Below are 21,787 nucleotides of genomic sequence, written 5' to 3'. Positions count from 1 at the left end.
CCAAAATTTTTGATTCAAATGCACAAAGTAGGTACAGGCAGAGTTTCAACCTGAGAAATAAAGATGGAAAAATTATTCATGGCCACATTCAGAGATTCTTAAATGACAGACTCTTAAATCCCTTTCTCTTTTCGGAAAGCTCACACTCATATATTTCAAGTGAGTTGAAAGATGGCTAAGTGTTTATTTGGTAAATCTCTGAAGTCCCTCTTAAGGTGCATGAGGGAGATGTTTGACTATGTATAAGTACCCAGGAATTAATATTGGTAAATATCGGTAAGCTATAATAGTATTCCACGAGACGGGATACTGATAATTTGGCTCTTTGGGGTCAGACAAGTGACTTGTTATTACGTGTATTCAAATCTCGATGAGGTTCAAAATGGTAAGAAACAAAATGGGAAAATAAACGCTTCTCTATAGGGAAGGAAAAAGTGTGTGGGTACCAGGTATGGGTCAAATATTAGCATCCCCTGTGTGGTAGAGGAGGTTCCCCTTAATGCTTGATAATAGCTCTGCAGTCATGAATAAAGAGTTAATTTTGAGGAAGCACATAGTTAATAGGTTTTTTTTTCCTTGATCATGTTTTATACATTCTCTCTGGTTATTTAATGCATATGTAACATATCTATATTTAATGGATTAAAACTGCTAAATAATTAAGCTAGGCGCTGGGTGACGTACTCACTCGGGGGACAAATGCTATAGAGAGACTTTTATCTTGAAGTCAGTCTACGTAGAACTGATTACAACTCCATCAAATTGAAGTGGCCTTGTTTGGGACGGACCTATTACCAATTCATAATTTATCATTTCCCAAGGTAACTGTTCCCAGATCTTCTTTCCTGTATGAATCTGTACTGTGGATGAGGTTCGCTTGGGGGACCTACTCTGGTGGTCATCCTGGGGTGCCGTGTAGGTAGGGATACCCCTCATGCCATCCCTGTCTTCACTCCTGAGGGTATAATGGAATTGGAGTGAAGACAATCTTGCAATCCAGGAAAACTTGAATCTTCTATGGACAACTTAAAATGTAGTGATAATTGTGGCAGTCCAGTACTTTGTGGCTAAAAAAGAAAACTTTGCTGTTCTTTCTACGCCTGGGTACTATTTGTGTCCCCTGAGATAACCGTGCAGGTGACTGCGATTGCTGATCCAATTGCCAATTTGAAGTCCTCTGTCATACTGGTCCTACGGTGCTCAGGGTGCATGGATAACGATGATGGAGAAGATATCTAAGGTCTCAAAGCAGTCTGAGGCAGGGCTTCGAGGACCTGTAACTGACTGAAGGAGTGTTCTCCAGGAAACATCTAGAAGAGAAGGCAGAATAGGGAAGAGGAGGAGCTGAGAAGTGAGTCTCAGATACAGTCTAGTCTGGGCCTCGTCACCAAGAGAGGTTTTTAAAACATGAACTGCATCTCAGAGCAAAGTGAAGAGGCTGGCCTTATTTAAATATCTTCATCGGCGGGTCCTCGGGCTGCCTCTTTGGTGGTGGAGGTGGAGGAGGTAGGAGGAGGGAGAGAGGGTGAGACCAAGCCTTCCGAAGTCAGGTTCCCAGAGAAGGAGGCAGTTGGGTTGGCAAATGTCCACCATTTACAGCCCCGGGGGAGAGTAGAGAGGATCTGTATGAAAGTATTGGTGACTTCTCTACAGAGAAGTGATTGTGACCGCCAAGATCTTGGGTACTTTTTCCAACTTACCTGGGTCACAAAAGGTACCATAACAACTGGGCAATTTTCATTTCACAATGGGATGAGTTATCTCTAAGAGCCAGAGGGCATCTGCTGGATTTTTTAATATGACCTGACTTGACTATATATGGTGCAGAAGTAACTGTGTCTTGAGAAAATTCTTTTCTCTTTTTTATTTAATTGACACATGTGTAGAAACATAAAAATTGTACACATCAGTGGGTTACTGTGTGACCTTTCAAGGTTTGCATACTTTGTAGTCTATAGTGTTTAAATAAGGTTAAATATATCTACATCTGGAAACATTTAGCATTTCTTCATGGCAAAACCTTTAATAACCTGCCCTCCAGCTTTCTGAGATGCACAGTACGCGGTCTTGCGCATAGTAGCCCTTCTTTGCCGCGGGACATCAGGATTTCTTCTGTCCAACTGTGATGTACTGCCCATTGATCAATCTTTCCCTATCTCTCCCGCCTTTCCATTCTCCTCTGCCTCTGATAACCACCATCGCACAGTGTCCTGAGGACGTTTTATGTAATGGTTTAGTATTAAGCGATTCTCCCAGCCTGCATGGTAGAGGGCATCTGACCCTGGCCGGGCACTGGAATAGCATCGAGTAACTCATGTTCCAATTAAAGTGAGGTGCAGGGTTGAGCAATTATCCAGTTAATCTGGCATTTATCCAGATGATTGGCTCCCAAATTAGAAAACCATTAAGGCTAAACTCAGAGTTATTTCAGAGGGACTTTCACAAGTGCTCATCTGCGTCGGAGTCTGATTTCTCAGCTGCCTCGTTGAGCCAGATTACAAAATAATCAAATGGGCTGAGTGTGATCAGCATCTAATGAGAGGACAAATGCTTTTCTTCCCCAAATGTAGTCATTGAGGCAGAACCTTTTCTTAAATCATCAGGAAGAGGTGAGCTAGGCGCTTGGATCTTAAATTCCCTTACCGGTAGAATGAGGAATGCCCTATGCAAATCTAAAAGTGTTTGTAGCTCTACAGAAAGTTTTTGCTGTGGTTAACGATTATTCGTACCCCAAACCTGAATTGCACGTAGCTGCAGAATCACCAGTATATCCCATTTCTATAATTCTCAAATTCTGCTGTAGATTGTATTCTTCTGGGGAAATTTTTAATATTCTGATTCCGTACCATATTCCATTGTCAACTAATCCCATCTCTAAGCCTGGGACCCAGGGATTAGTCCTTAGAAGTGTCCCACATGTGGCTCCAATGAACGGCACTATTTGGGAACTACGGATGTATTGAATCAGATCAGAAGGTCATTGAATTTGCCTAAAGGATCAATTCTTAAACTTGACCATGCATCAGATCACCTACAGAACACGCTAAGACAGATTGCTGAGTCCTCTCCGAGGATTTCTGTGATGGTCATTCTGAGATGAGACCTCAGAATTTGCATTTCTAATAGATTGCCAGGTGATACTAGCCCAAGTGCTAGTCCAAGAGAACCACCCTCCTAAAATAGGAAATCTGTTCTGTCCAGAATGTTCTTGTAAAGTTGAACATACTCTACCTACTGAAAATTCTTATGAGGATCCAAACTCTGAGCCAGAAGTCCCCCCCATATGAGGGAAATATCAGGAATCAAAATGGCGGCATGGCTCCATGCACCATTTCACCAAGTCAGGAACTAGCAATGGGCACATGGGGTGGCTTTATAGACTACCACATGAGGATTATGCTGAGGTATTATGTGGTGTGGCTCTGGTCACTTAAGCCAGTGGGGGACATGGGAAACAGATAAATCAGTATTATGATAATTACTTTCCCCAAAAAAATGCCATGAGTTACAAGTTTAAATAGTAACTCAGAAACACAGCCAAGGCATCTCTGAGTATTGATGGAAGCACAGTGTCCTATAACCAAACTCTTTGTGAAGGTATTCTCCATCTTGAAATTCATAATCCTTTACATGAAGAGATTTCCAGTAAATTACTCCTAAAATGTAGAACCCTGCTCTCAAGAGCAGAAAAATTCCGCTCTTTGAGCACACAACCTTTATCAGGCAATAAGAAATGTGCTCTCCCCACCTCCTCACCATATTGCCCTGTAGCTATTTTTCCTTCCAGAAATTCAGGGTTAATTTAATTCTGTTGTATGAATGCTAGAAAGATTGTTTCCTGCCTTTCCTCTATTTGACTTCTACCATATTTTAAGTGTATTTATTTCTTTACATCTTTCACTATTATCCACCTCAAGTATCTTTAAATTAGTGAATAAATTAAATGAAATGAAGTAATTATTTTTTCCCCTCTACCTCCCTCTGGCAGCAAATTAATTACATTTTGGTAGTCTGTCCTAGGGGTGTATGAGAATTGACATTCAGGAAGATTTATAAGCAAATGTCAGCAAGACTGCAGACTGGGAAGCCCCAGACCCTCTTTCCTCAGTGGAGATACTGACTTCACCACAATCCACACACCTTTGTGAGACCAATTAGGAGATTTCTGCATTGTAGTCAAGGATAAATCCAAGACCAAAAGGCACACAGGAAAATGATGGCACTTAATACTATACTACAGCACCTCCTTCCTCCCCAAAGTAACATCAGGAGAATACTCCCAACTCCTGACTTTTCCCTCGGAGAGAAAGTGAAGAATGGCAAGTGCATTCAACATTGTGACTTGGAGGGGGCTGGGACCTGTCAAAGAGAGTGATTTCTTTCTGTACCTAAATCTAAGTGTTAACAGAAACATCAGGTAGGAAGGACACTGAGGAAAAAAAAAAAAACGCTATTGCCCCAGCTTGGTTGGCATCAGACTCAGCTAGCTGTACAACACACACTACGGGGAACTCTGGTGCCACAACTTGCTTACAGCAAGAGAGGACACAATAACTCATAAAGACACTCAAGGGAGCTGCTGAGAAAGAAACAGGCAGACCTCTTCAGGAAATGACACATAAAACCCCAGAGAGGACTCATCCCTAGAAAAGGCTTAAGAAAGTCTCCAGAAACTCTGGCTGGGGCAATTGGTGAAATTCCTCTCTGTAGGAAACCACATCACAAAGACTGGGAGAGCTGTCAGGGTTTTCATATGCCACAGTCCAAACAGAAGACAAGAAATCATACATGGGAAAAAAAAATAGCCTTTTCAAAGGAGCCGTTGAAATCTCTAGAAATTCTAAAGAAACTGAAACACATCGATGACCCAAGAATTTACATGAGTGATCATTTGGAGGCTGAATAAATTTTTCTTAACAAAGCAAAGATAACAAAATTAAATCAGGAAATTGATGCATGGGCAGAAGGAGAGTACCAGCAGACGCAGAAGATGAAGAACCTCTGCTGAGCCCGAAAGTCTGGTGCTGAAGAATACAATAACTGAATTGAAAAATCCACTCGAGGGTTCAATAGCCAGCAGAAGAAATAATCAGCAAAATTAAAGATGAACGAACATTAGAAATTATTGAGGCAGAGGAACAGAAAAGGAAGGAAAGAAGGGAGGGAGGGAGGAAGAAAGTAAAGTGAGTGAAGCCTACAGGACTTATGGTACAACATCTAGTAGGACAATATACGTATTATGTAATTCACAGAAGGAAAAGAGAAACAAAAGACGCAAAGAGCCTATTGGAATAAATAATGGCCGAAATTTTCCTCAAATACCAGGGGGAAATTAATTTACAGATTTAAGAAGTTCAACTGCCATTGATGTGACTCCAAAGAGGTATACACTGAAACACGCTATAATCATACTATCAAAATTCAGAGACAACTGATATGTGAATGCTAACAGTAAGTGGAGAGAGGGAAGAATACAGATTCATCTGTTAGACAAAGGAGAATGAAGGGAAGGGAGGGGAACAGGAATAGGAAACACAGTGGAATGAATCGGACATGACTTTCCTGTGTTCGTATATGAATACACAACCAGTGTAACGACACATCATGTACAACCACAAGAATGGCATCCTAATTAGAATAAGTTATACTCTATGTGTATATAATATGTCAAAATACACTCTACTGTCATGTATCTCTAAAAGCAACAAAGTGAAAAAATAAATAAATTCAGAGACAATAAGAGACTATTTGAGACAGTGAGAAAAAAGGAGATTGAAGTAATAATTAAAACCTTTCAAACAAACAAACAAACAAACCCAGGACCAGATGCTTCACTGGAGAATTCTACCAAATATTTAAAGAAGAACTAACACCTGTTTTCCTCTGCCCTGTCATATAATTGAAGAAGAGAGAATACATCTAGCCTATAAGCTCAGCACAGTCTGCATTAACCTGTTACCATGGCCAGAAGATGACACTAGAAAACTACAGATCAGTATCCCTGAGGAATATTGATGTAAAAGTCCTCATCAAAACTCTTCAGTTCCATTCAGCAAACTGAGGTCAATAGAACAGCTAAAGGATTATCTATCATACCCAAGTGGAATTTATACCTGGAATGCAAAGATGGTTCAATATATGAAAAAATCAATGTTACATATCACATTAATGGAATAAAGAGTAAAAATAAAAAAACAACCAAATGATTATCTCAATTGATGAAGAGGAAAAGTATTCAACAAACTTAAGCACCAAAACACTAAAGAAACTGAGAATAGAAGGAAGGTGCTCAACATCATGAATACCATATGGGAAAAACTCATAGCAAGCATCACATTCAATAACGAAAATTGAAAGCTGCTCTACTCAGATTAGGAAAAAGGAAAGGATGCCCATTCTTACCATGACTGTTTGACCAGTACTGGAAATGCTAGACCAAGCAATTAGATGAGAAAAGGAAATGTCCTTAAAACTGGAGAGGGAATATGGTGAAATTAACTACAAACAAGATCATGCAGATGACAAGGTCTTACATGTAGAAAACTCTAAAGTATCTATAACCAAACTCTTCAATGAACAAGTGGTTTCAGAAAAGCAGCAGGATACACCCTAAAACAAGGGGCATTTCTGTACTCTAACAATAACCAACCCAAAAAGGAATGTGCTGAAACTGTGTTGGTCACAATAGCATCCAAAATAATAAAACTGAGGAATAAGCTTAATTATGAAACCAAAGAGGGCTGGGGTTGTGGCTCAGCGGTAGAGTGCCCACCTATAATGTGTGAGGCACCAGATTCGATCCTCAGCACTATCTATAAATAATTAAAATGAAATCACTGTGTCCATTTACAACTAAAAAATATATTTTTAAAAAAGAAAAGAAAAGAAAATCTTGAACACTGAGAACTCCATCATGTTGCAAAAAAAATAAAAAGACATGCTACAAATGGAAAGGCATCCCTTGTTTGTGGATTGGAAGACCCAATGTTATTAATGCCCATTCTGTCTCTAATCATCTACCGATTGAATGCAATTTCTATGAAAATCCCAAGGCCATTTTGTTTTTCAGAAATATACATATACACATGGCTGGATAGATGATAGATATACAGATAAATAGATAAGAATCTCCAGGGGCTCACAAATAACCACACAACATTGAAGAAAACACAAAGTTGGAAGCCTCCCATTTCCTGATTCCAAAACACCCAACATAGCATCAGAGATTAAGACTGTGTACTACGGGCATTAAGACAGCTGTGTAGACAGAGAAACTGAAGTCAGAGCCCAGAAAGAAGTAAATGGTTTAGATTTGAGGTTTCCCCAGAAGTTCATATGTGAGGCGATGCAAGAATTTTCAGAGGCACAATGATTAGATTATGAGAGTGACACAGTGACATGAAGCTAATTAAAACAGCATATGTGGTCAAACATTGTTTATCAGGGGTGCCAAAACTACTCCTGGTGCAAAATCAGTCTCTTCAACAAACGGTGTTAGGGAACGTGGATCGTCGCATGCAAAAGAGTGAACCCTTTACCTTGTACTGCACACAAAGAAAAGATGCAACATAGGTGAGACACCTAAAGAAAAGACCCCAAACTATACATTTCTAGGGGGAAAAAATATAGCTTCAAGATATTGAACCTGTCAATCATTTTTTAGACATGACACCAAAAGCACAGGCTACAAAAGCCTAAAATAGATACATGGAACTACATCAGACTTAGGAACTTCTGTGCAAGTTAGCAAGCAATCAGCAGAGGGAAAACATAGTCCGTGGGATGGGACCATGTATTTTTGAGCTATATGTCTGGTAAGGGGTTCAGGTTCAGGGTAGGCCAAGAACTATATAATTCAACAACAAGAGAAAACAACCCAATTAAAAGCAAACAGGGGACTTGCAGGGGTGTTTCTCCAAATAAAATATATAAAGGGTCAACAAACCTAGGAAAAGATGCTCCACCTCACTAATAGATAGGGAAATGCAGATCAAAATCATGATGAGATTTCACCCCATTCTTTCTAGGTTGGTGCTATTAAAAACACACACACACATGCACACTAGCAAATACTTATAAGGATATGGGGCGAATTGGAAGCCTTGTAATCTGCACAAATAGCTCAGTTGGAAGGGCATTAGACTGAAGCAGGTGGAGCCCTTGTGCACTGTTGGTGGATCGTCAAGATTGATGCTGCTGTGGAAAGCAATGTAACACCTCCTCTGACAATTTAAAATAATTACCATGTGGTCCCCCTTCTTGGTATATATCCAAAATAATTGTAAACAATATCCTAAACAGATATTTTACACAACTGTGTTCATTGCAGCTTTGTTCCCAATAACCAAGAGGTGGAAGCAGCTTAAATGTCCATAGACAGATGAATGGGTAAAATGTGGTGGAATATTACTCAGGCTTAAAAAGGAGATCCCGTCATGTGCTACAACATGAAGGAGCATTGAGGACACAGTGCTAAGTGAAATAAGCCAGTCACAGAGAAGCAAATGCTACATGATGCCACTTAGTGAGGCACCATGTAAAAAATAATAACAAAGTAATCAGACGTGAGGCCAGAGATTCTGTGTCTTTAATGAGATCCTAGGTGACACCAGTATTTCTTCTCCAGGGGGAGTCACATTTGCAGTAGCAAATTTTTTTAAGTGTCAAAAAATCCTGGGTCTCTCCCTTGCTGGGAGTTCAGGAGTATGTTCAGCTAACGAGCTTCTCCAGGTGGATCTTATGAGCAGTTAAATTAAGGAAGTTGATCTCTGTCCTCTTGGTTGTTTCGATACCCAAGAGCACCACAGAAAAGCGAGAATTGGAAAAAGCTCTGTCAGTCACCAGAGCCAGTTTTCACCAGAACCCAAGCATTGACGGCCACAAACACTCCGATCTCTTTTCTTTTCCAACATGGGAAAACCGTAGCTTCTCTGGGCTCCTAATGAATTTCATGCTTTTAATAAAATCTTTTGATTCTGGTTGAAAATCAACATGAAGGCAAAAATATGTGCTGTCTTTGTCTGCACAATATGTATCTGGCTCCTTATTGAAGGATCCTGATGGGCAAGAGATTGCTGAGACGTAACTACAGCGCCTCTGTGTTGCAGTATGTTCTGGCAAGGATACGTGTGTAGGGCAGAGCACGAATTAGCTGAAGCTCTAAACTGCTGTGATCCCTTGATACACAACTTGGAGGCAGCAGATTCTTTGAACAACATAAAGTCACCAAAGAAGTGAAAAGAAATTGAAGTTCTTATCTTCTCAACACTGGGCCCAGGGTTGGGAGCACCTAGAGATGATAAAAGTTGACCATGATACATTGGTGTGGAGTTAGGCCCAAGTCGAGGCCAAGCTAAATATCCAGGGCCTGTTTGGCTCCGTTTCCTTCCCCTAAATGTGTGCGTTCAGGACAGTGGTGGCAACAGCAATGGCTCAATTCAGCGTCCAACGACTTCATGTTGGTAAATTGTAAATCATCCCTGATGGGACTGTTGACACCACAGAAACTGGCAAGCTCTACAAACCAATTTTTGTTTTCTTGTTTTGTTTAGGGAACCCGTTATTAAACATCTACCCGTTCAGATCGTTTCCAAGCATAAATAGCCCAGATGCTAAATCTCGGGAGATGGTGCTTCAATAGGCTGAGGTCCAACTTCAGAGAGGATCCAGGGTCCTCTGCACGGACCAGGAATTTCAAGAAGCCCGTTCCAACCCTGCTGGTGGGGAAGAAAGGGACGCGGTACCCAAGCAAACAATCACGGGAACGTTATTTCCTGTTTTAAACAGAATCCCTGAGTTCTCTCCTGTAGGAACATACAATAGTTCGACAAACATTAATTAAATATCTACTTTGTGTGAAGTAGGTATCTGTGCTAGGCCCATGCAGATGACACTTTTGCCAACTTGGAGAAACTAATGGTCTAATAAGAGCAAGAGTGACCATTTATTAACCACTGGTTTTTAGGATTCTTACTGCCAGGCTGTCTCCTGTTCATTCAGCAAAAACTGCTATCACATAACAAAGTGACTCGTAATCCGATATGACACTGCAGTCCTACACACTTCTTGCCTGACTAAGGACATGGATTTGTATAAGGGATCAGGACACTGTGCCCGATACAGTGAGATGTCACTAATGTGGATTGATGGAAGAAGGTCAATGCAATTATTACAGATTTTTTTTTGAAATGCATATTCTCTTTATATAGATAGGATAGGTCAAGGGCGGCCTGCAAGGGTTTAGAAGCTAAAGCCCTCCTTAAAGTATTATAAGAATGCTTTTTCACCAGCATGTCCACTATTGTATGGTGGTTTAAAATAGCTTTGAGGTGTTTTTTCCTGGAATCAGAAAGTTTCTACCATGTTTACATGATTCATTTTTTTTTTTTTTTGCTTTCTGAATCTTTCATGAAAATGAAAGGGCTATGCATGATCCTACTTGGCAGAGAAGGCATGGAGAGATGGTGAGATGGTATCTGTGCTCTAAAGAGCAGTTATTATAGAGCCGAAAATGCCAAAATTAAGAGGTAGTTCATATTCACAATAGGATATATTTCTCAGCCATTAAAAGGAACTGTGGACACACTCAACAACTTGGACATATCCTAAGAGCATCATGCTTACTGGGGGAAAAAAAATCCCGTAAGTCACCTATTATATGATTCCATTTATGTACATAATATTCTTCAAAATAACAGCGGTGCAGAGATGCAGAGATTCATCGTTTCCAGGGATCCGGGGTGATAGACAGGAGATGCCAGGTGTGACTTTTAAGCACTAGGAAGATCTTTGTTACAAACTCTTCCTGGTGCTTATTGAAATCGACATATATGATTAAATAACACGGAACTACAAACACCCTTCATACCAGTGGTCAGTTGCCTTAGCTGGACATCGTGCCCTACTTACTTAAGATGCAATCATTGGGGTCCTGTGATTGCATCTTAACTGGGTGAAGGACAGACAGAACCTCTCCGTATTCTTCTTTATCAATCCATAATTATTTCAAAACACAAAGTCTTCTTTTTTTCCAAACAACTCTTTTCCAGCACGGATGTCCTCTGTGGCTGGTGATGGAAGGATAGCGTAGTAATGGAAATCATGGGCAAGAAAGGTTAAAAAGTACTCATGAAACATCACGCTAAGTTCTTTACATATGCAACATAGATTCTTTCATTCACTCCCCCAAACAACCTCATGACTGCAATTATTGTTTATTTCTGTAAATGATGTTTTTCTCACCCAAAGGGAGTAGGGTTCCGTAAATGCAAGAGCTGTCATGATAGTTAAGGGTTATTAGGTCTCAGGAAATGGGGCATTCACTGAATTTTAGAGTATGGGTTTTGGGAACATTAGAAGGGACACATCATGCTCACAGTGGAATGAAAAAAATCATCATGTTCAGAGCTTTCCTGGGTGTCTCCTTATGATTCTTGATGAGGGAGAAGAGATTTTTTGAATTCATCGCCCTGCAATGGTGGACCCAGAGAGAAGACATTTTTCATTGCAGCGTGCTTTCAAGATCGCTCCCCAGGAAGCCAGGAGGGGTTTGGGCTTTTATAATCTGAGAGTGACATTCTCTTCTCAAAGGTGGAAAATCTGAACGGATGCATTCACTCCAGGCTGGGTTTTATGGAACGATGAGGTAATGGTTAAAGGAAAATGGGCCAAGATTCAAATCATGTGAAATTCTGAACTTCCAAAGGGCTGGCCTGAAGAGTCTCCACCAACTGGCAGGGCTCCCGGAATGTTTCTGGGGACCAACTGTGATAGAGCAGGCATGACTTAATTGTCTTTTCCTTTTCAATAGCACAGAAAAACATGATCCTCGTGCATGCCTCAAATACAGCTGCCACTGGGCATCTAGTTAAAGAGTCAACATTCCACTCTGTCCCTTGGGAGGGGACACCGATGGAGGCACAGGCTGAACTAGTTTTTCCCACTTGCATTTCCCATGGACGAGAGGTCGCTTGGCATGACTGGTCCCCATCCTGAGGGAGAGGTGCCCTCTGGTAGTTCACCTGAGAAAAATCTGCCCTTTCAATTTAGCAGATGAAGATCCCCTCGTATTGGAGCTGCTCTCAAACTCTCAGATGGTCATCTTTTAAGCAAAAAAAGTAAGCAACGTGGTTTTGGCTCCACGGGGAAAGCACAAATAACCGGGGAGGGAGCAGACTTCGTGGATCCGCTGTGCCTTTTTGTTTGGCAGCAGAGTCAGGCATCGGACGGGCTCACTTTCTGGATCGGAAATGGCCACCAATGACCGGAAGGAGGTCTGCGTTGATATAGGTCACACACTGGAATGTGACTTAGCCATTGAAGACTTCAATGGGACGTGGGCATTGGGGGAAAAGGTTGCAAAAATTAGAAATTTGTTTTTACTGGGCAAGGACGGAGGGTCCAGAGTTTGGCAACCCTTGCTTATCTCTTCCTCCAGGGTCATTGAGAAAGGACATATTGGGAACAGATCCATGCTTTTCCTTTTCCCAGAGATTATCTTGTTATTGGGCTGATGTTTGCTTCCTTCCCAGGGGTTGCCTTGTCACTGGGAAAGGAGGTATTGGGAAAGGATCCATGTTACCAATGTTTTATCCTCTTCCTCCCTCCCTCTTCCCAGGCCACAGCGTTTAGGAGGTTGTCATTTCTGTGTCCTTCACATTGGACCTTTTTGTTTTTTCCTTTTTCTGATCCCTTAGGAATTTACTGACGTATTTCTCACATTCCCTATGCAAGGCAGCCAGGGGTAGGTTCTAATAGTGCACCGCTGGGAATCTTACCAAGAACTCCTTAAATGACATCTCGGTGAACATCAAACTTCTCAGGCCCATTTCACTTTTCCTTCAAGTACCCCCTGGATCCAGGTTGAGGGATCAGAGTAAATATAGGGCACCAGGAAGAAAAAAGCACCAGCCTCCAAGCCAGGCAGCCATCTGAGGTGAAAAATGTGGTCACAAAATGGCGGAATGTAAGGAAGCCCATGAAGGTCAAATATTCAGAACCTGAGGACGCTCCAGTGATTTTACCCTAGAATGGTGACAGCTGGTAGATTTGCAGGGTTAGATAATACCAGGAGCCAGGTCATCAAATGGAGTAACCAAAAGGAAATGATTTAATGTACAATTCCATTTTTTATTGGTGGAAGATGTTCAAGTCAGTCTTATCTCTGGGATATCCAGAAGTTAATATGTGCATAAATAATGTATTTAAAATACCTTTGAAACTTCGAAGGTGTTTGTTTTCTGCCTTCTGTGTGTCTCGGTTTGTTATTTCAAATCCTGCAGAAGCAATATATATAGTTTTTTTTGACAAATACACCCATACATCGTGCACAGTTTGATTTATATAAACTCATTCCAAATGCAACAGCAGAATTCCTCCTGAACAGATGAAAAATATCTGCCTAGAGTGATAAAAATATGTGTGCAGAAAGATAGAGTTGTAAGAAGGGATTTTTTTATATGAGAAAGATTTGTAACTGTATTTCAAAAAATACCCTTTAAAAAAAAACTTCTAGAAGACCTGATTTTTTTTTTCCAACATTTTTATGTCACTTCTGATGTTTACCTAAGCCGAGAAGTTTTTTCGGAAACACTTTTCTGTGACATTGTTTAGTTTATTTAGGATTCGTAAGTGGTGAATAATGTCAACATAGCGTAAATGCTGGATTTATTTACAAGTATTTAGTAAATACTTAGTATTTAGTAAATATTTAACTAAGGGTTATTTACACAACCCACTAACAAATCAATATAGCTATCTAAGCAAGAAAAAAAATCCTTCATTGCACATGAATTCTATTTACCCCACAACAATCTTCTGCTTTTCAATTTGGCCATATAGATAATGAATTTGTTTATTTTTATGATACTGGGACTTTATCACTGAGCCACATCCCCAGCCTTTTTTTGAAACAGGGTCTCACTAAATTGCATAGGGCCTCACTAAATTGCTGAGGCCAGCCTCAAACTTGTGATCCTCCTGCCTCAGCCTCCTGAGTTGCTGGGATTACAGGTGTGCACCACCATCCCCGGCTGACCACATGCTTCAATATTGCTGTTCCTATTGCATAGTTCTTCATCTGTCTGTGATTTGCACTTATTTCCTAGCTTAACAATCTCCACTCTTCCTCTTTCTTTCCTCCATCAATCTTTATTCACATGCACTCTATATTTTTGCAGTATTTGTTAGGAATGTAACTTGTCTTCTTAATCATGCTTTGTATTTAATCATACTTAATATTTATTCAGATGGTTATTCTTTTGTTGTCGTTTTTGTTACGCAAATAATCACATCTGCCCTGACTCTTTTTCCTTAGACCCTATTATTTTTATTTTGTGATTTTGCAGACCATGAGGAATGCACTATTGCTGTATAGCAGAAGCATCTCTACTTGCACTCTACTTGTTAATGGCCTTTATCCCTGTAGAATTGGTCTCTGAGTTTTGAACTCATCTCATGAATCAGAGGCACCTTGGTTGAGAAATCAGTTGCCTACTGGATTCATTTATTTAATGGCACCTTCACACCGTAATACCAGGCTCCTGGGTATCTGGGTAAATCCACTGTCCAGCTGAACAAAAGCACTTAATGAAAATGTAGCTTCTTCCAGTGAAGCTTGTTTTTATTCTTTTTAAATCGCCAGCTTATGATGCAGGTACTTTGAAGACACTGGCTCACATTTCCCACTCATATACATACATACAGGCTCACTCCCATTTTTCCTTTAATTAATCATTGGTTTGAACTTAAATGTTTACCTTCAAGGTGTCTTAAAAATCTTGAATTTCATCAGATCAACTGCAGGGAGGCAAAAAAAAATTTTTAAATAAGGTAAATTATGAAATTTAAATAAGATAAATCTGCCCACTGATTTCAAAATCCCTCCTCACCCACGAAGTCAATTAACTCAGAAGAAAATAGAGGTTTTTCAGAAGGCATCTTTTGTTTTATTTTTTTTTACAGTGAGGATACCGATGTCTATCTTTTGTCTTAGGAAGGCGTAATTTTTTTTCTTTAATATATTATTTCCCTGTGACTTTATAACCGGTACCAACATGAGGGAATTTTTCAGAACACTCGTTGTAAGCCTGCAATACAGTTTTCTAAATGTCTGCGATCCAAGACTATTTTAGTGTCAGTTTTCTCATGGCCATGACCAAAAACCCTGACAAGAACAACTGTAGAGGAGAAGTTTACTTGGCATTCACGGTTCCGGAAGTCTCTGTCTACACAGCCAGCCAGCTCCATGCTCTGGGCCCCAGAGAGGCAGAACATCATGGCGGAAGGGTGTGGTGGAGGAAAGTGGCTCCACGTGGGCCCACCAGGGAGCAGAGAGCTCTGCTCACCAGGGACAAAATATATACCACAAAGTCATGCCTTCAGGGACCCATCTCCTCCAGCCTCCCTCTACCTCCTGCAGTTACCACCGAGTTAATCCATATCAGTGGATTAATGCATTGATCAGGTTAAGGCTCTTATAACCCCAACACTTCTTAATTTTCTTGCATGGTCTCACACGTGGGCTTTGGGGGGACACCATACATCCAAGCCATAACGAAGACCAAGCTGTAATTTCCCCTAAATAGAACAAGCATTGCATAAAGCTGAACAGAGCCCTGGGTTGTAAGAAGTGCCTGGAGGGTGGCCGTACAGATATTTCAGCACATTTTCTGTATATACACAGAGTGTAAGGGGACAGAGCACAGGTAGTGACTGTATCAGAGAGGCCATGTTCCAGCTCACACATCATGAAAAAAAAATAAATAGATTTTTCTTGTTTTGTTTCTATCCCTTTTGCTTCTGTGAAATTTTTAAATTTTTGTTCTCTTGAATATGAATTTGTGAGCATGTTACTGGGAATTGGACCCAGGAGTGCCTTACCACTGAGCCACATCCGCAGCCCTTTTAATGTCTTATTTTGTGACGGGGTCTCACGAAGTTGCTGAGGCTGACCTCAAACTTGAGATAGTCTTGCCTCAGCCTCCTGAGGGTCTGGGATTGCAAGTGCATGCCACCACTTCCAGCTACAATACATTTTTAAAAAAAGAAAGAATCCTCAATAGAGTAATAAGAACATTTTATATCAGGGAATATACCAGACCCATCATGCTGTATTCATATAACTGCTGCATTTTAGCATATAGAAATTACAGCTTTTATTTTAATAAACGCATCAAAACGTAGGGTGCTCCTCCCTTTAGGACAAATTCAGCTTCCTGCCTTTGATGGACAAAGGAACAATAATTGCATCAGAGAAAGAAAAAGACCCCAGATTAATCTTGGTGCATTTTTTTTTCTTTTTCCCCTTGCAAAAGAATTCATTGTTTTATTCTCTATTTTGTCTTCCAGCGGCAGGTCCGGATTTCTCAAGAACACTCTTGAAGAGAGTCACTCTTGTCAAAGTGGGAGGGGAAGTGGTCATTGAGTGCAAGCCCAAAGCATCTCCAAAGCCTGTCTACACCTGGAAAAAGGGGAAGGACCTATTAAGAGAAAATGAAAGGTACTCTCTTGAAACGTTTGGAGCCTTTGGTTAACCTGTAGGAATCTCTTGTCTGCTCGTAAGAAGTGTGTGTGGCGGGGTATTTATTAGCTTTACTCCGGGGCCAAATGTTAATCAAAAGGCCGATGCTGTATAAGGGAGGAGGTAGATTCTTGGTTTCCTCCTTGATATCGGTCCTGCGTAGAACCCTCTCTGCAGAAAGAGAATGCACCATTCCCTGTGGAAACTTCCGGAGCTGCCTGAAGGTAAGCTTAATGTTAGCCCAAGATCTCATTTGTGGATTTGCCCACTCTCTCGGCACCTGCTACTTCCTTTGAACAGAAGTCAAATGTGACAAAGAAGTTCAATTTTTCTTTGTTATTGCAATCTTTCCAATATTTAGCAATCTTTCAAATATTTAGCAATCTTTCCAATATTTATCTATGTCTCATTAGTTTCCTTTTTTGAATTTATAAACATCTCTCATTCCAACCTTGACTTCTTATTATTTCAATGGAATCTTTTTTGAGACAACAGGTTTTCTTCTAATACCTAAACACGTCACACTTGCATTTTCTACGATCCATGGGCTGCATGTAGAAAGCATGTTGTTTATGTCCTTTAACGGATGTGAGTTACTTGAAGTCTGACAGTCGGTCGTATCCATTGGCACACATTTCCAAGGCTTTTCCTTGGCTGTCAAGAAAAAAGCCTATAACGTATCCCAGACCTTTGTCTATAATTTATGCAATTTGTTAGAAAATGCTAATTATGCAGGAGTCTGTTTGTCACCTATAAGACAGGATTTACCAGCTGTATACATAATGATTTTAATTGGTGCTGAAGGTCAAGTACTCAAGGATGCAATAAGGATGCCTATCAAAATGAGTGTGTCTACCCCTTACACCTGTACAACTTTGAATTTGCATATACAAATTAGATCATGGCGCTGATGAGGTTGTCCTGTTTCATGATTTTTATAAACAAACCCGGTATGGAATATACATGGTGAATCCACACCCATGTTAAATGCATAAGATGCATCCCTTTCTGATTCCTGGTATATCAAGAAACCAGCATAGGGCTGGGGACAGAGCCCAGTTGGTAGAGTGCCTGCCGTGCATGCACAAGGCCCTGGGTTCAATCCTCAGCACCACAAAGGAGGAGGAGGAGGAGGAGGTGGAGGAGGAGGAGGAGGAGGAGGAGGAGGAGGAGGAAGCAGCATAGTTCACTGAATATTGATGTTCAAATTTGAAGCCTAACCTGCTTACTGACAGCAAAATTTCATATTTTGCAAACTTAACCAGCACATTCATTTCTATTTCATCTCATTTTTTTCCCCAAAATGTGGGCCTGGGAGGTTACTTTTCTTCTATATTTTGAACATTGAAATATAACTTGTGTGTACCATATGCATGACTTAGAATAAGGCTATAGTTTTTGAATTTTTAATTTTAGGATGGCTTAAGGACACCATAGTAAGAAAATAGCGGTACAGGCAGTAAGTATGTCACAAACCCTGGATGAATGACATTCATAGGATAGATCCATCAGGAGGGCCTAAGCTGTGTGGCTGCTAGATCGGCCCACAGTGGCCTCACACAAGGAAAGGTCAGAGGTCTGCTGACAGCTGCTGTCCCAGAGAGACACACCTGGTGGAGCAACACCCCCAGGAACATCTCCATTGCAGAAGGAAAAGGGCCTCCTATCCTTGGCTCTTAGAGTCTGCCTCCAAAGGCATCGCTTCACTTACACTTCACTTACACTTCACTTACACTGCGTTGGCCAAAACAGGTCACGTGGCCATACAACACGGAAGAAAACTGCAATCTTGCTATGTGCCTAGAAGGAAAGAGACAACCTAGTATCTTCTTTATTTGTTCTAATTAGCTGTCTGTGACAGTAGAATCCACATTGACACATCAGACCTAAATGGAGTATAACTTCTCATTCTTCTGGTTGTATGTGATGTAGACTTAGAACAGTCCTGTATCATGCACATAGGGTAATAATGTCCAATTATTACCTTGATTTCAATAATGTCCCCTGCCTTCAATCCCCTCTGCCTAATCCACAGTAACTATTCTTCCTTAGCACCCACCCCCTCTTATTGTGAATTAGCATCTGCATCTCAGAGAAAACATTCGACCTTTGGTTTTTTTGAGGGTTGGCTTATTTTGTTTAGCATGATATTCTCCAGCTCCATCCATTTACCAGCAAATGCCATCATTTCATTCTTCTTTAAGGCTGAGTAATATTCCACTGTGTATATATTACCTGATTTTCTTTATCCATTTATCTGTTGAAGGGCACCAAGGTTGGTTCCATCGCTTAGCTACTGTGAATTGAGTTCCTATAAACATTGATGTGGCTATGTTACTGTAGTACGCTGATTTTAAGTCCTTTGGATACAAACAGGAGTGGGATAATGGGATCAAATGGTGGTTTCATTGCAGGTTTTCTGAGGAATCTCCATACTGCTTTCCAGAGTGGCTGCACCACTTTGCAGTCCCACCAGCAATGTATGAGTGTGCCTTTTCCCCCACGTCCTCACCGACATTCAATGTTGCTTGTATTCTTGACAGTTGCCATTCTGACTGGAGTGAGATGAAATCGTAGCGTAGTTTTGATTTGCACTCCTCTGAATGCGAGAGATGTTGCACACTGTTTCATATATTTGACAACCTACCATCTTGAACAGGGTTGTTGGCTGCTTACCACTGCTGTAGCTTAACCATCGACACAAAGCCTGATTGAACTACCCTTGGGGAAGTAGAGTATGGGTATCAAGAATCCTATGGGAGAAGTGAATTTAGGTATTCCCACCGCTTGACTCCTCCCAAGCTGTTCTCTATTCGGTTTTTGTTGTTGATACTCTTGATTTGATTAACGGGGTTCAAATATGCTTCAACATTTACTTGACACTAAAAATGTATTTAAACTTGAGGATACTCCGCTGCCATTACCCAATTCCTGCTACTTGTCATCTCCACCTCCAATGTCACCGGGTCAGTCCCAAAATGTCAATATTAGCACTGCTTTCTCCACGTGGCTGCTGTCTTCTCACGGCTCTGCTGTGCTCCTCTGCCTCACTTAGAGTGTATTGACCAAAGAGACCCAACTGGGTAATGGAAACGCTTTCAAAAACTGGCCAGGGTGGGACCTTAAAAGGAAATGGCACAGACTTTAGTGAGTGTCCCATCAAGGAAGACACCTGCCACTCAGCCATACAGAGAGGCCAGTCTGGAGATTTTCCATCTTATTTTTCCAGAGAAGCTCGATGTCAGAACTTTCTTTGAAGTTCTAATTTTTAAAAAAAAAAAATAAAGAAATTGATTTGTTTGAGTATTTAAGGTAAATAGACTAGGCACAATGTGGACTTGATCTCTGGATCAAGTTCACTCTTAGAAAGACATAAGCACGCTCGGACATTTCACAGTTTCCAAAAAGAGTAAAAAGAAAGGATTTTGCTCTTGTTTCCTCGGGAGTAGAGAAGGAATTCTGCTATTTTTCTGCCCCTTTTTTTTTTATACAGAAGAAAGAAAATTAAGTGGATGAGTCAATGAAAACCATCACATCGAATCATACACCACTGATTATTTTAGTCAGCTTTTTTTCATCGCAGTGACCAAAAAGAATCTGACAAGAGCAATTAGAGGAGGAAAAGTTGCTTTGGCTCTGATTTTAGAGGCCTAGATTGACAGATGGCTGACTCTGTAGCTCTGGGCCCAGGTGAGGCCGGACATCATGGCGGAAGGGCGTGGTGGAGGCCGGCGCTCAGGACACAGTGACCAGGAGAAAGAGAGTTCTGCACACCAGGAACAGAATGTAAATCCCAAAGACACACTCACACACCCAGTGACCTGCCTCCTCCAACCACACCCTACCTGCCTGCAGTTGCACTCAATTAATCCACATCAAGTGGATTAATGCGCTGATGAAGTGAAGGCTCTCATGACCCAGTCATCTCCCCCTCCATACTTTCTTGGGTTGTCTCTCCCATGAGCTTTTGGAGGACGCCTCATATCGAACCCATGACACTGATTTAGACATGAACAGTTTAAGAGAAGATTGACACCGTAGTCCAACACCAAGGGCACCCAGGGTTGAGTAATAGCTACTAATGCACTACCTGGTTAGCCTAAATGCTTTTTTGATGATATAAAAATCTTAAATCAAAAGCACTGGTATAGCCCTGAGAAATAAAACCTTTTAATCAAGCATCCCTTTTTGTAATATTGTCCCTCGATTCTCTTTCAAAAGACTCGGCCAAACTCTACCTATAAATTGATCATTATTTCCAATGGTAACTCATTGTTCACAAATGAATTTACACTAAAAGTATTAGAAGCAACATTTTAAAAACTCAGAAGTGGTTTTTTTTTTTGTTTGTTTGTTTGTTTTTTGTTTTTTTTATCCCATGATGATTCTGTAGTTAGCTCAGAAACGCTGATTTAATGTTAACCTGTTAAATTTTTTTAAATATATGTGTTTTTTTATGTTCCTGATGTGATTTTCTCTTTGTTTAGAACTTCAACACATATTCCCGATGGCATTATCTGTAGTAAGCCAAGCATGTTTTAAAAATATTTTTAACTGTAGATGGACACACAATATCTTTATTTATGTATGTATCTATTTATTCATTTATTTATTTATTCATTCATTAATTTATTCATTCATTTATTTATTTGTATGTGGTGCTGAGGATCAAACCCAGGGCCTCACACGTGCTAGGCAAGTGCTCTACCACTGAGCCACGACCCCAGCCCCTAAGCCAAATATCCTAATCAAAGATGAAAAATTCGAACAATTTTCAGAGCTTTGTGTAGGGTAGGGAGCACATCCATATCCATACAACACTTCTTGTTTTCCTGGGCTTTTACCCCGGGATCAGCGTGTAAGCAATATCAGACATAGGAACAGGAAAACCTTGTCACCAAGCCCAGGTATTTAGTTCTCAGGACAGATGTCTAGTCACCGTGAAAACAGTTCACATTATTTGGATGGAGCGAGCGCTTAAGTCTCCTAACTGGAAAAACATTGATGATTCTATTTACTTTTCGTCTTTTAGACAGAAGGCCCTTGAGGCAAATAAGACTGGAGTTTCAGCTATATGGAAAGCATCCAAATACAGAAATCGCAGAAGAATTAATAAGAACCTAGAATCCTAGAATTGTTGAGTGGAATTATGAACACGGAGGAAGACCTCAACTCTAAACTGGCTTCAGTGTGAATCCTGGGGATTCCCGGGCTCACTTATCTGCACAGGCCTAGGACGGGCTCCTCCTATAGGTGTGCCAGGGCTCA

The 21,787-nt window shown here is 40.7% G+C and overlaps 1 protein-coding gene across 4 annotated transcripts in view; it reads left to right on the top strand.

Annotated features, from left to right (window-relative positions):
* Cntn4 (contactin 4) overlaps nt 1-21,787 on the top strand; it is an 860,889-nt gene that overhangs the window by 724,364 nt on the left and 114,738 nt on the right. For all 4 annotated transcript variants that reach the window (XM_058573008.1, XM_058573005.1, XM_058573006.1 and 1 more), the window contains one exon: nt 16,348-16,498. In XM_058573008.1, the coding sequence (XP_058428991.1) occupies nt 16,348-16,498 (151 nt within the window). The remainder of the gene's footprint in view (nt 1-16,347; nt 16,499-21,787) is intronic.

The sequence above is a fragment of the Marmota monax genome, unplaced genomic scaffold, assembly GCF_021218885.2.
Source record: "Marmota monax isolate L192 unplaced genomic scaffold, Marmota_monax_Labrador192_F-V1.1 WCK01_AAM20220418_F8-fsc00028, whole genome shotgun sequence".
NCBI lineage: Eukaryota > Metazoa > Chordata > Mammalia > Rodentia > Sciuridae > Marmota > Marmota monax.
The sequence above is the reverse complement of the archived record's forward strand: the minus strand, read 5'-3'. Positions and strand labels throughout refer to the sequence as shown.